Genomic DNA, 15,073 nt, shown 5'->3' with positions numbered 1-15,073 from the left:
GTTAAAGCCAAAAGCTCTTTCCCCAATCTCCCTTGATGCTCAAGATTAAATATACAACACAGAGCCAGGGGCAGCAGGGAACCCTTGTTGTCCTGCCTTAATTACATGCTGGTCTCGTAGCCTGAGCAGAACTTGTTGCAGCAGTAGTAAGGTATCAGGACAATGTGAGTCAGCCTTTCTCCTCTTCTTCTTCCACCTCTCTTCTTCCTCCTCCTCCTCCTGTCCCTCCTTTTCCTCCTCCTTCTCTTCTTCTTCTTTGTCCAAGACAGGGTCTCTCTGTAACCCTGGCTGTCGTGGAACTCACTCTGTAGACCAAACTGGCTTCAAACTTAGAGATCCTCCTACCTCTGACTTTCTAGTGCTGGGATTAAAGGTGTGCTCCACCATGCCTGGCTTACTCTTCTTTTTAAATGTTTTTTATTGGGTATAGTGTTTTGCCTGCATGTATATTTGTGTACCATATGCATGTGGTGCCCACGGAGACCAGAGAAACTCGTCCTATCTGAAACTGGAGTTGCAGCCAATTGTGAGCCACCGTGTGGGTGCTGGAAGTCAACTCCGAGTCCTCTGGAAGAGTAGCTGGTTTGCTCTTGACACTGAGGCTTCTTTCAGAGTCTCCCTTCATGGTCAACAATAGTGGCTGCAGCTCAGTGAGATCCAACGTCTCTCAAAATTTCCAATAATGTAGGTATTTTCAAGTGATTCTTTTGAGATTTACTCACGTGTGCTGTTTGCATGAATGTCTATATTCCATGTATGTGCAGTACCCACAGGGCAATAAGATGATATTGGATCTCCTTAGGACTGGAGTTACATAGCCACCATGTTGGGTGTGGGGGATTGAACCCTGAATCTCTGGAAGAGCCGTTAAGTTCTCTTAACCACTGAGCTATCTCTCCAGACCCTCAGATTTTCTTAGTCACAAAGAGATATGTCTCTAGGGCACTGGATGGGTATAAAGGATTGCTGGAAATTTGTTAAAATTACTGTTCTCATTAATGATAAGTTCTATAGCTTTATATTATGTTTATTTTCATGTTGGGGGTGTAACCATTGGACTTACTAATTAGCAGCTGAACTTTCTCTTAGTGCCAAGCTGCCTTGAGCAATAGATCTGTCCATCTGACAGCTACCCACATGAACACTCCATAGATGTCTCAAGACAATTCTGCAAAGGACAGCAGCTGAGAGGGGGCACCTCAGTCACAGTTTGGATGGTTGTGTCAGGTGTGTGCAATCACAAGCCTGCAAGGGCCATTCCTAACTTGGCCACAGGGAGGCATATTTATCCAGCAGAGGGACTGATATGACTCATGATTGGTTCCAAAACAAAGCTGTAAAGACTGGTTGGTGCTGCAGGACTAGCTATGTACGAAGGCTGCCATGACTGGTCTAAGCAAGCCATCTCTGGATATGTAAGCAGGTTACATAAGCTCACCTAGCACACTGACTGGGAGACATTTTCCTATGTTGCCTCTCCTTGTATAGCAGTTTCCTAGAAATAAAACATCGTCCTGGAGGGAGGCTCCTTAAGATTCAGGAAGTCCTAAGTTGAAAGCTCCCTTTGGGAAGGAGCCAGGAGATTCATATGAGACTCAGGAGTATATAAACTTCATTGTCTGAGAAAACTATAACTCACAAGGTTCAAGACATAGAAGCAGTAAGATGAGTCAGGCAGTGGTTACACATGCCTTTAATCCCAGCACTCAGGAGGCAGAGGAAGGAGGATTTCTGAGTTCAAGGCCAGCCTGATCTGTAGAGTGAGTGTCAGGACAGCCAAGGCTATACAGAGAAACCCTGCCTTGAAAAAACCAAAGAGGAGGAGGGGGCAGAACAAGAGGAGGAGGAGGGAGGAGGAGCAGCAAGAAGAGGAGGACCATCATAGGTAGAAAGAGGAGGAGGAGGAGCTGGCTGGAAGATCATGACCTATCAAGCTGTGATGTCCTTTAGATGCCGGAGTTGTTCAGGAGCTGTCTCTCATAGTGGGGTGAGCTTGTCAATGGTGCAGCTGTCTTTGAGTCACCCTGTTCCTGTAGATAACCCCAACAAACATAATGTTTAACCAAGTTGGGTTTTGTCATCGCTAACAACGGTCTGTCATCAGTCCCCCGAGTAAGTCTTACATCACACCTGGTGTTGCAGTAGAGATGAAACAGAGACTAATCCCAAGTAAGGCCTTTCCCTGCCTCCTTTCAGAAGTGCAGGCCACACTGGACGTGACGCAGCAGCAGGGCACAGTAGCAGTGAGGATCCAATGTGACACTAAGAAGCACCAGCCACTCCCACCCTGGGACAGTGGCTTGATCCCAAAGCATTCGCCAGCCTGATCTCCTGGACATCATAAACACCATTCAGTGGCTTAGAAGTGGAAGGTCCAGCAGGGGTCTGGTGCTGTGTGAGTCGATGTCACCTAGCACTGCCCTGAGTTCCAGACTTCCAGGTACAGCTGCTGGACAGCTTGACAAAGTCTGGCTGCCTTAAAGCAGCCATGGTAGCTAGCAGCTGTTTCTGATACTGACCAGTAGGCTTGGAAACAACCTGCTTACTATGAGATCCTGGTTCTGGAGCTCTGGGCACTGGCTTCAGAGCCAGAAATGTCCACTTAACTGTGGAAGAAGGGAAGGCCTTGACAGGACCACTTGACAGCTAAAAAGGTGCTTGCCTGCAGAAGCCTAGGATCCATCTGGCAGTGCTAGCATGGCCATGTGACCCATGATGTCCTGCTGATCCATTCAGAGAGCCCATCATCTCAAAGTCATCCTACCTCTGGGAGGACCCGATGTCTATGTCTGAGTGATCCTAGCTACACCCGAAGCCCAGTTGCTAAGGACCACCCTCTAGGTATCTGGTTCCCAAATGCTGTCCTGACAAAGGCAAGTACCCTCAGTTTTCCATCCTGCTGGCAGCCATGGGCAACTAAAGAAGCAGCCGAAGGCTCAACAGTGGCCAAGAAAAGAAAGGAGGGAGTGGAAGAGAGGTGGCAAAAAATGTAGAAGAGATAACACTAGCTGTGGCCCAGAACCAAGGGACCTGATACTTGAGGCTGGCACACCAGTTGCTGCTGGAGAAGACACAGCTTCTAGGGGCCAACATGTGAGCAGCTTTCTTCCCGTCTACCCAAGATCTCTCTCTCTAAGCAGAGCAAAGGGGAAGAGAACAACAGTATTTTCTACAGTTGGTTCACCTGAATACAATTCTGTTTTACTTGTTTTAGATAATATAACACATTTTTGTGGGAAGCCACATGTGCAGTTGCAGAGTGGCAGTTGGCTACTGCTGGCCACCACGCATACATAGGTGTAAAGTTCTTTTGCCAAGATGAGGTTTTTAGAATTAACCAAAATTAACCTATCAGATGAGAGACAAGTTAACCAATCAGATGANAGACAAGTTAACCAATCAGATGAGAGACAAGTTAACCAATCAGATGAGAGACAAGTTAACCAATCAGATGAGAGACAAGTTAACCAATCAGATGTAGGCATGCAAATGAGGTCATAAGCATAACCCAAGCACAACCAATCTGGGTGTGAGACACGCCTCTCCTAGGCCTATATAAGCAGCACCAGTTCTGGGCTTGGGGTCTCTTCGCCTCTGCAATCAAGCTCTCCCAATAAATGTGTGCAGAAGGATCCTGTTGCAGTGTCGTTCTTGCTGGTGAGCCAGGGTGCACGCAAGACATTTTAAGCTCTCGACTTTTCATGATTAAGAACAAAACTATTTGTGTAGGAAAGCCTTAGTAGAAGTGTGTGTCCCTTGAAATATACACAGTATGTAAAATGATAATTTTTTTTGTGGGGTGTGTGCTGGTTAGTTTTTTGTCAACTTGACACAAACTAGAATCCCCTGTGAAGCAGGGAACCTCTGTTGAGGAACTGCCTCCATCAGATTGGCCTATGGGACATTTTCTTGGTTAATGACTGATGTGGAAGGGCTCAGAACAGTGTGGGCAGAGCCACCCCTACATAGATGGCCCTAGGTTAAATAAAGCAGACTGGGCAAGCCACGGCAAGCAAGCCAACAAGCAGCACTCCTCCATGGTCTGTTTCAGTTCCTGCCCTGACTTCCCTCAGTAATGGATCTTGATAGGAAATGTGTGTGCCAAATTAACCCTTTCTTCCCTGAGATAATTTTGTTTAGTGTTTCATCACAGCAAGTAGAAAGTAAACTAAGACAGGGGTAGCATTTCACTATGTAGTCCAAGCTAGCCTAGAACTCCTGAGCTCCTGAGATCTCCTGCTTCAGTTTCCCAAGTACCATCCCCTACACACACACACACACACACACACACACACACACACACACAGAGTATAGCTTTTAAGTTATATTTTTCTCATTAGCAAATTAATACATAGTGTTTGTAGAAATCTTTAAAATCATGCTGTGTTTTTCCTCTCCTATAGTGACATTATGATAATATAGCACACGTCTGCCCTTTTTGATTACCATTAAAAAAAAAAAAAAGTATGTTGGGGCTGGAGAGATGGCTTAGGAGTTAAGAGTGCTTGTTGCTCTTGTAAAGGACCCAGGCTTGGTTCCCAGGAGACACATGGTGGCTCACAATCATCTGTGACACCAGTGTAGGAAATCTGATGCCCTCTTCTGACTCCCACTGGCACCTAGGCATCACACGGTACACATGTATGCATTCAAGCAGACACTGTTATGTATAAAGTAAGTTTAAAGAAAACTCCAGCTAAGTGCTTTCTATGATAATCTGGGTGTTAATGTTTTAGTTACGCCTTCATCTCTAAGAGGCAATGTTCCTGTTTAGACTAGCCCCCAGTATTGTACCTTTGTATAGGGCTTGTTTTATCTGCCATAAAAATTGCTATAGGACCTCTTCCTCTTCTGAGCCTGACTGGAATCCAGACCTCACACTTGCTTGGTAGGGCTCAAGCCATTAACCAGCCTCTAATGGTTAAGCCTTTCCCATGGTGACTCCATGGTGGCTCCACCCCAACAGTGCCTAAGTGTGATCTCTGTCTGGTCCTCATTCTCCAGCATCACGTGACTCACCTCTGTCCTTTGCAGTGTTCTTGTAAATTTTGAGGGTCAAATGATTCCTGGTCAAGAAAACATGGTATAGCTACCTCTGTCTCCAGATTGAAACATTCCCTCCTTTAGAGATGGGAGGAAGGCTCATAAAACCCATAAGACATTCTCAATAAGTCACAGGAGTCATACAAGGCCCGTGAGGCCCCTCTCTGAGCTCATAGAACTGTAAACGACTTCCAGAGAGAAGAGACTCTCTGGAGGAGCTGCCGGCACGCTCTTGGGGAACTCTGAAAGCCAGTTTTCACCACGAGTTCTTACCCGAGCTGGGGGAAAGGACTCCTAACTTGGGCTCCTGTAAATAATCACAACGAGCCAGATTCACTAACCTGGACTGGATTCTTAGTTTTTGTTTTCAAGGTCTGTCCCCTGTGTCCTGTCTGGGGGAGACATTTGTGTACATGTTCTCAGGAAAAGTCACCAGCTGCCACCAGGAAACAGAAAGCTCAGAGGCAGAGATAAAGTTAGGTTCAATGACTGGAGAAGGACCCATCTGAGTCTGAGGGATTGCTGCCGCGGAGGCAGATTTACGCTGGATCAAAGCCACTGTTGTCAGTGTGCCAAACTGCAAATGTCACCACTACCTGGACACTTAGACATATTTTATTAAGAACATAATTTTCTCCTTGTTTCTATGCTCTGTAGTATGCAAGTAGTCTCAGTCGTAAGAATGTGAAGCCTTTTTGGCTGGGGGAGAAAGCGGACAGGAGGAAACCGGAGGGCGGAGGGTGGGAGGCTCAGGCAGTTTCCCTTACAGAAGAGTGTGCTGATGTATTTGCATCTTTAATGATGGCTTACTTGGCTTACAGACCACCATGCACCACCATGCTGCCTGGTTCTGCCCTTGCTCCTCCACCTGGCTGAACCCAGAAGCAGCCAGGAGAGCCAGTATAGGGCGGGGAGAGGTTGCCTGGTTGTAGCCACGGACCTTCTGCACAGCTCTATGGTTCCTGTTAAAGGTCGGGATACTGCAGACGCTGCTTTGCTCCTGAAGGGTTTAACCCAAGAGTGGCTTCTTTTCCACAATTATGTAGACAAACAACACAATGAAGAAAATCCCAAGGACGGCCAGCTTCAAGCTCCATGGGACGTTGTTCTCAGAGCTCTCCCATAGAAAGCTGTCCTCTGGGTTCTGGCATGGGAGGTAGTTCCTGGGGTTCTGGTATGGGGAGCTGCTCTTGGATCTCTTGTTGCATGGAGAGTAGTCTTCTTCAGAGACACATCTCCGCTTAATCCTTGGACTTGGTCTTGCAGCAAATCTGTGGAAACATGCCAGAGGCTCTTAGAATTGTAGTCAGCTGTTTCCTGATCATCTCTGAGGGTAAATGTATGGAACGCAGAGGCCTCCACTGAAAACATGTTAGTGTCCTTAGCTATGCACTCATATCAGGGCGTGGGAGGGGTCTCAGTGCTGCGGAGTATTTCTGTCCACTGTTACCTGCCTTTGAAACACTCAGTGCTGGCAAAGTCTGGCTCCAGAAACTTAAGGTCTCTGGGTCCCCAGTGGAAAGTTGTACAAGGGATAGGGAGGATTCATAACGGATCCTGTCTTTCTGTCTGCACAGGCTCAGCACTGCCTTCCTGGGTGGTCGGGGAAGTGCTTTTCCATTCTCCTTAAAACTGACATTTAAAAGACTAGGAGGGGATTAGCGCTCGCTTGCTCACTCACTGGGTATCTGCTGAATCGTCCCTGTGACCTTTGACCTTATGCTCCCACTTCCCTAATCCTGCAGGACCAGCTGAAGTTTCTTCAGAAGTTAGAGAACCTTAGCCAGGGAAGGCAGCAGGATCAGAAGTTCAAAGGCATCCTTAGCTAAAGAGCAAGTTTCAAGGCACCCTGGGTTACATGTCACCCCATTTTAAACAACCCCCCCAAAAACAGGAGTTATGGAACTTTCTAGGACATTGGGGTTGTTGTTTGGTTGAGTCACAGGTTGGTATTTGGAGATTGAACCTAGGTCCTCATGCTCTACCCGTGGCTGACACCTTAGACCCCACGTGTGAGTAATGAAGTCACCTGTCATCTAGCTTTTATCAGATCTATGGCCCTTTTAAAATACGAACTCTTATCCAGCCTCCAAAACACAAACAGCAGCAACTCTTTCCAGATGACTCCAAATGAGGACTTGGGGTCTGGTCTGCGTCCCCGGAGACTTTTTATATCTCCTCAACACCCTCCCCTTTGCAACCCCTGTTTTCTTATCTCCAACTATGGACAATAGAAGATATAGACTTTGGCTTTGACGTTATTTGGTATTACAAGCCTGTCTTCTTTCTAGCAGGTTCTCCCCAGGTTCAAGGTCTTCACAGACATCTGAATAATGAATTTTACCCCTAATAAATACCTATGTCTTTTTATGCCACATAAGATTTTACTTGAGGCTGGGAATGGGCTTCAGGGCAGAGCTCTTAGCTAGCATGTCCAAGGCCCTAGGACACAGAAATATCAGCCTTTACCTGACTTTCTTTGTGGGCTTCTGGCTCAGGTAGATGTCTAAGATTCTTCTTTTATTAGTAGAGGCCTCAAGTCTCTGACATAAGCAGAAAGAAATGCCAACAAGAATTTATTTGCAATGTCTTGTAATTTAGTTGTTACACTAGAAAAAAAAAAAAAAAAAAAAAACCCAATCTGAAAGCCAGCCTAAGTCTCAGGCATACCAGGTAGTGGGAAACTCGGTGAAGTTGTCTTTCCTCGGTGGTCAGAAGCAGCACTGAAGTATACTTTACTTCAGTGACTCACAGGAGGACAGTAGACAGCAGGGTGTCCAAGGTCCCATGGCAAAACAGCTACTGTTACTAAGCATTAAGGCCATGTTCTGTCTCTTTTTACTACTTTGTTTTCTTTTTCTTTTTTTTTTGTTTTCTTTTTCTTTGTTCCACTTTTAAAACGTGTGATGTCAAAAATATAAATAAATGAATAAACAAACAAATAAATAAATACAATTTAAAAGCATGTCATTTTCATATAGTTAATAAAGTTATTGAAAAAAGTTGTGAATAAGTACTGAAAGCAACGTAAGAAAAGAGCTATTGAGCTATCTTTCTTTAAGAGAATGAACTGGGACAACTGTGTTTTCCTTTTCAAAGATTTATCTTATTTCTATTTGTGTGTGAGTGTGCGTGCACGTATGCGTGCGCGTGTGTGCATGTGTGTGTGTGTATGTATGAGAGAGAGAGAGAGAGAGAGAGAGGTGTGCAGGTACCCAAGGAGGCCAAAAGAGGGTGCCAGAGGCCCTGGAGCTAGCTGTACACTTCTGTGAACTTTAAGAGTTCTTGGAACTGTCCTCAGGTCCCTGAGAGCAGGTTACATTCTTAAATGACAAGTCATCTGTCCAACCTCTGCCTTTCCCTGCCCCCCCCCTTATTTTATTTTCTTTCCTAACTAAAAGAAAAATCTTCATGGGAACTAGAGATAAAAGAAAAATCTTTGTGGGGACTAGAGATAAAAGAAAAATCTTTGTGGGGACTAGAGAGCTGGCTCAACAATGAAGAACACTTACTGTTCTTACAGAGGACCTGGGTTAGGTTTCTAGCACCTACAACAGGTGCATATAAACTCACACAGATACACACAGACACACACACACACACACACACACACACACACTTTAAAAAAGTAAATCTTTTTAAAATTAAAGATATACCCTTTATGGCACTATATTTTTTTGTGTAGATGTGTGCATGGTGTAAATTCACGTATTGATACACTTGGATGCATGGGTTGGGTGCCTGTGCAAACTGTACTAACAGTTGGTGCCACCAGAGGCTGACACCCTCCGCCTTCCTCACTTGCTCTCCACCCCGACCCCCACCCCCATCCCCACTCCATGTGTGTTGAGGCACAGTCTCCTGTGAACCCACAGCTCTGAATTCAGCCAGTCTGGCTAGCCAGTTTGCTCCAGGGGTCACCTGTCTCTGCTCCCCAAGTGCGGGGGTTTCAGGTATGTGCCATCATAGACTCCCAGCATTTACTATCTATGTGGGTGCCTGACCTCTGACCTCTGACCCCTGACCCACACTTGCATGGCAAGTACTTTACCCACTAAGCCATCTTTCCAGCCCATATTTTCCAATAAAATGAAAAGCAGTAGCCTCTTGTTCCTTGTTTATGAGACAGGTCTGTCAAGATTCAGGCATTACATACACAGGCGACTAAAACAGATCCTGGTGTGGAATAAATATTCAATAAATATTGATAGTAACAACTGTGTTCGTTGTTAATTCTGAAGCAGAAATACACGGAGGTCCTTGGAGCAACAGAGACATTCTCACCACAGCTTTGTATAACTCAAGGGCTGGAATTTCTAGTTTGCTGGTCACTAAAGTCCCCCTACTGAGGCAGGCTCCAGGGCCTTGTCTAGAAAATTGGAAGAGTGAAATTCGGGACAATGAAGGGTGAATTTCTAAAAAACTCTTTATTATACAGAAAGCTTAGAGAATAGCATAATTCCTTACCACATCCTAAATCTTATCTTTATACCCACAGATAAGTGTGGCTGCCACCCCTCATCAAGCAAGAGATCGTCACAACAAATAGAGACCATCACCGAAAGCCACAGCTGGACACAGTGCAGAGATGAACAGATTGTGGGAGCCCGGCTCCAACAAATAAATCTACATCACGACTCCTTCGTCCATTGCTGAGGGACATCTCAGAAGAGAGGGATGAAAAGCTAATAAGAGTCAGGTTACCAGGAAGTCTGCTGTGAAAGTCTCTCACAGAAATGGCTGCACAAACAACACGTAAGCCATGGCGACATAATAGACTAACACACAAAAAAGGGGACATCCCACAGGGTCACACCCCTGGACAAGGAGCTACAGACAACAGAGAGGACTGCAGGGAGAGGAGGAGTTACTAGCCTATGGGCGAGCCCCCTAATTGGTAATCCAATACAAAGCGAGCCTCCAAGCCATACATGCACAAACGACAAAACCAGCTCAGCAGGTTGTAGTCATTCATTTTTACACACATATACATGGCTACTCATGTAACAGTAATTATCAGGGAAGACGAGGCTATCGATTTGAGAGTGGTGGAGAGACAGACATGGAAGGAGCTGGGCAGAAAAGACTGGAGAGGGGGTGGAGGAAGGGAAGGGAAAGAGAAAGTGCTATAATTAGATTTTAATTTAAAAAGTAAAAGAGCTTTAATCCCAGCACTTGGGAGGGAGAGGCAGGCGATTTCTGAGTTCAAGGCCAGCCTGGTCTACAGAGTGACTTCCAGGACAACCAGGGCTACACAGAGAAACCCTGTCTCGAAAAAAAAAAAAAAGTAAAAGAGCAAAATTTTAAAAGAATTTATTGCAGAAAGAGGCCTTCAAAAGAGGGTGCCTGGAAGGTCAGATTAGCATCCTGTGGGAGGAGCCTCTGAAGGGTAGGGGTGGGGGTGGGGGTTCCTTCTGTCCCTGAATGTGGGGGTGAGGGTTCCTTCTGTGCCCTGCTCCCTCACCCAACCAGCAAGGTTGGGCCGCTCACTCACTGCTCACCAAGTTAGGAGAGTGGCGGTGCTTTGAAGTCCCTGCTCGGTAGGTGTGGACCTTGGTTGGCCTGCCAACTGCAGCTGAGATGTAGCTGCAGCTCTTGGTAAGCTCATATTTGGCTCCTTGTCTAGGGATCCAGGGTGGCCTCCTTTTGAGAATAGGTGGAAGCTTTCCACTAGCTGGTTTTTGCCTGCAATTTAGAGTATGTAGAAAAGGCAACAGATACCTACATGTGTTTCCTCTTGGTCATCATGGTTGCTGGTGGCCTGCAGATACAGGCTTTGGACAGAGCTCTGGCCTTCTGTCTCCTGGTCACCTAGGTTACCTCACACCTGGCTGCAAGCCTTCTTTATTTCTCATCCCTTGTGTTTCCAAACTGACTTTTAAAACGATAACACCAGTTTTTACTGTATTAACTTCAAGTTACTGGTTTTTTTTTTCTTCCTCCATATTGTGGGGCTTGGGATCAAGTCTTCCCTCTCGTCCATAGTTATAATTCAGTCCTCAAAGGATGCCTGGGTATAGTGGCTATTCCTGGTTGTCAACTTGACTATATTTGGAATGAACTACAATCCAGAATTGGAAGGCTCACCAGTGACCTTTATCTGGAGACTGGGAGATAGAAGTTTCTGACCTGGATCTTGGTATGGAGATCTTGAGGCATAGTGGCTATGGATTCCAGAAGATTAAGACAGGGAGATCTCCGAGTTCAAGTTCATCTGGGATTAAAGGTGTGGTGGGACACACCTTTAATCTGGGTTACACCTTCTGCTGGAGACCATATAAGGACCTTGGAAGAAGGGAGTCTCGCTCTCACTCCTTTGCCTGCTTGCCGTGTGGGACTGAGTAACTGCTAGATCCTTGGACTTCCATTCACAGCTACTACTGAACCATTGTTGGGAATTGGACTGCAGACTGTAAGTCATCAATAAATTCCTTTACTATATAGAGACTATACATAAGTTCTGTGACTCCAGAGGACCCTAACTAATACACTGAGTCTATTATTTGGGACTTTTAAAAGATTTATTTATTATATATACAGTATTCTGCCTGCATGTATGCCTGCAGGTCAGAAGAGGGCACCGGATCTCATTACAGATGGTTGTGAGCCACCATGTGGTTGCTGGGAACACCTAGGATCTCTGGAAGAATAGTCAGTGTTCTTAACCACTGAGCCATCTCTCCAGCCTTTGTTCTTGTTTTGTTTTAAGACAGAGTTTCTCTGTGTAGCCCTGGCTGTGCTGGAACTCGATCTGTAGACCAGGTTGGGCTCAAACTCAGGGATTCATTTGCCTCTGCCCCCTAAGTGCTGGGATCAGAGGCCTGTACCACCACCACCTGCTTGTTAACTCCCATCCACCCAGCACAGGTCCTGTGCACCCCAGACTCACAGAGATCTGTCTGATGGATATGCTCCCCTTTTCTGATGAAGCTGTTAGTCCATTTTGGAGATGAACTGAGACACAGAAAGGTTAGGAACCCTGGTTGGAGTCATATGGGGTCATCAGTGGAGAATCCTGTACTCGGACATAGAAGCAGCCTCCTCTGGACTGCTCAGCTACTAAGACCAATTTCTGTAGGAATCCTTATCACTCTTGTCCATGCATGCTGCTCCTCTCTGTGTGTTCTGAGGCCTTACCTAAGAGTGTTAGAGCATGCTTAAGGGGCACTTTTATTTGCCTACTTAGAAAACATGTGTGTGTTTTAAAAAGATTTTTTTACTTATTCACTTAGTGTGTGTCTGTGTGTCTGTGTGTGTGTGTGTGTGTGTGTACACCATGTTTGTGCCTTACCTAAAGAGACCAGAAGATGTTAGATCCCCTGGAACTAGAGACAGTTGTGAGCCACTGTGTGGGTGCTGGGAGACAAACCCAGGCCCCTTGGAAGAAAAGCAAGTGTTCTTAATCACTGAGCCATCTCTTCAAATTAATTTATTGTGTTTCGCTGACATGCCAGGGTCTGCAGATGCTGAGACGACCACACTCTCCAAACCACAGACAGCTAAGCAGGGAAAGACACTGTGTAAGCACTCCATTCATTGGACCTTGGTCAGTTGGCTTTTATAGCAGCACTATGTCCTGTTTCACTTGTCCCCTGGAATCCTGGGACTTGAACAAGAGTAGGCCTTGCACCACTATTGTGCTGTCTGAGGCCCGGAGCAAGCAGCCAGTCACTGATTGAAGAAGGAGACTGGCTACCTCAACAGAACAATCACTTAAGGCCAACCAAGTAGACATCCAACCACAAGACCAAGAGGCTGGAGCTGGGTGTGTGTGAACTCCACCTAGTTCTGACCACAGCCATGGGAAGGCTGCAGTCTGTCTGTCACTTCTTCTCTGTCCTTTCCAGAGGAGAGCCCTTACCAGTAGCACAGATGCCCAAACAGAGCCTACAGCTGTGTCCCTCTCTCCTCCTGGGCCTGCTGGCTCAGCCACCTCCCAAACAAAGCTTCCCAGGGACAGTGCTCCTCCAAGGTCCCCTCAGCTATGCATTTTCAGAAAGAGGTATTCCGTGCTGTTCCCAAGGGTGCTGGAAAATCTCTTTATTGAGAAAATTCCAGTTTTAAAAGTCTTTGGTTTAGAGAAGAAATTTACATACACAAAAGTAAGCAATGGTGTAAAGTAGCCTCCACAAGTTTATCGCACAACACGTTTTCTCTTGAGGTTAGAAATAGGAATATTTAATAAAGCACTTACAGTAAAAGTCTATTACAAAATAAAATTATAGGATTTCACAGCTCTTAGGCCATCAAATCCTCCCTCCTTCTCTTCCTGCCCTAAGTGGTTTTAGCTCTTTTGTTCCTTTCCTTCCCTTTGTGTTAAGATGACATTTGCAGTGTTGCCCAGGATGGCCTGAATCCTGGGACTCAAGCATCCCTGAGCCTTAACATCTCCTAACAAACTGGGCTACAGGTGTGGGACACTATGCTTGCCTATCCTATTTTTTGTTTGTTTTAAGACAGGGTCTCCCTATCTAGCCTGGGTTGTCCTGGAAAATTCCATGTATACTTGTCATGTAGACTAGGTTGGCCTTGAATTCATGTAAATCCTCCTGTCTCTGCCTCCCAAGTGCTGGTCTACCCTATTTTAAAATAAATTGTAAGCCGGGCGTGGTGGCGCACGCCTTTAATCCCAGCACTCTGGGAGGCAGATGCAGACGGATTTCTGAGTTCGAGGCCAACCTGGGCTACAGAGTGAGTTCCAGGACAGCCACGACTACACAGAGAAACCCTGTCTCGAAAAACAAAACAAAACAAACAAACAAAAAAATTGTATATATGTACACACACATACATACACACACACAAACATATATATGTATACATACACATACATACATACATATATAGAATTCTTCTATAGTATGTAAAGGGTGAACATTTTTTCAATATAAGGTAGTTATCACCTGTCCATGTGACTGTGTAGCGTTCAGAACTACTACTAATCTACTAATAAAGTTATAAAGTTGTATCTTAGGAAAAGGGTCACCCATATGTCAACTGGCGAACAGTAGAAAAATCTAATACAAACAGCATGTCAGCTGTCCATACACTGGATCGCCACACAAATAAATCTAGATGGAAATAACAAAACCAAAACCAAACCAGGTTTTGCAACAATTGCTGTCTACACTACTAGCTGATCTCTCTCTCTCTCTCTCTCTCTCTCTCTCTCTCTCTCTCTCTCTCTCTCTCTCTCTCTCTTTCTTTTCTTTGAGACAGGATTTAGCCCTGGCTGTCTGGAACTCATTCTGTAGACAAGGCTGTCCTGGAGCAAAGAAATCTGCCTGCCTCTGCCTCTCAAGTGCTGAGATTAAGGACATCACTACCCCTCTCACAATTTTGTATTTCATCTTTTTTAAAAAGTATTACTCATTTATTTTATGTATGTGAGTACACTGTAGTTGTCTTCAGACACACCAGAAAAAGGCACCAGATCCCATTTCAGATGGTTGTGAGCCACCATGTGGTTGCTGGGAATTGAACTCAGGACCTCTGGAAGATTAGTCAGTTCTCTTAACTACCAAGCCATCCCTCCAGCCCTATATTTCATCTTTTAAAAAATCCCTTTTAATGTTATATGTGGATCTCCACCATAAACACCATTTACAATGTAACAAAAATATACCGAAGTTCATTATAATAATGACTGAGCCAGGGTAGAGACCCTGGGGAGATAGAATGTTTTTGCTTCCTTTTCAATTTTTATTTTTATTTGAGATGAGGCCCCACTACATATCTGCAGCTGACCTAGAACACATTAGGTAGAGTCAGCTGGCCTTGAAATCATAGACTGCTGCAATTAAAGGCATGCACCACTCTACCCAGCATACTCTTAGAAGCCAGGTGTCTTAGTCAGGGTTTCTACTCCTGCACAAACATCATGACTAAGAAGCAAGTTGGGGAGGAAAGGGTTTATTCAGCTTACACTTCCACATTGCTGTTCATCACCAAGGAAGTCAGGACTGGAACTCAAGCAGGTCAGGAAGCAGGAGCTGATGCAGAGGCCATGGAGGGATGTTCCTTACTGGCT

At 45.4% G+C, this 15,073-nt stretch overlaps 1 protein-coding gene across 2 annotated transcripts in view; it reads right to left on the bottom strand.

The window, feature by feature from the left end:
• Positions 1-5,685: 5,685 nt before the first annotated feature.
• Positions 5,686-15,073, bottom strand: part of Lemd1 (LEM domain containing 1) — a 31,203-nt gene continuing 21,815 nt past the window's right edge. For both annotated transcript variants that reach the window (XM_021170943.2, XM_021170949.2), the window contains 2 exons: positions 7,513-7,586; positions 5,686-6,314 (listed from right to left, as the gene is read on the bottom strand). In XM_021170943.2, coding sequence (XP_021026602.1) covers positions 6,053-6,314; positions 7,513-7,586 — 336 coding nt within the window. In that variant the 3' untranslated portion in view covers positions 5,686-6,052. The remainder of the gene's footprint in view (positions 6,315-7,512; positions 7,587-15,073) is intronic.

This window comes from Mus caroli, chromosome 1, assembly GCF_900094665.2.
Source record: "Mus caroli chromosome 1, CAROLI_EIJ_v1.1, whole genome shotgun sequence".
NCBI classification, from domain to species: domain Eukaryota; kingdom Metazoa; phylum Chordata; class Mammalia; order Rodentia; family Muridae; genus Mus; species Mus caroli.
The sequence above is the reverse complement of the archived record's forward strand: the minus strand, read 5'-3'. Positions and strand labels throughout refer to the sequence as shown.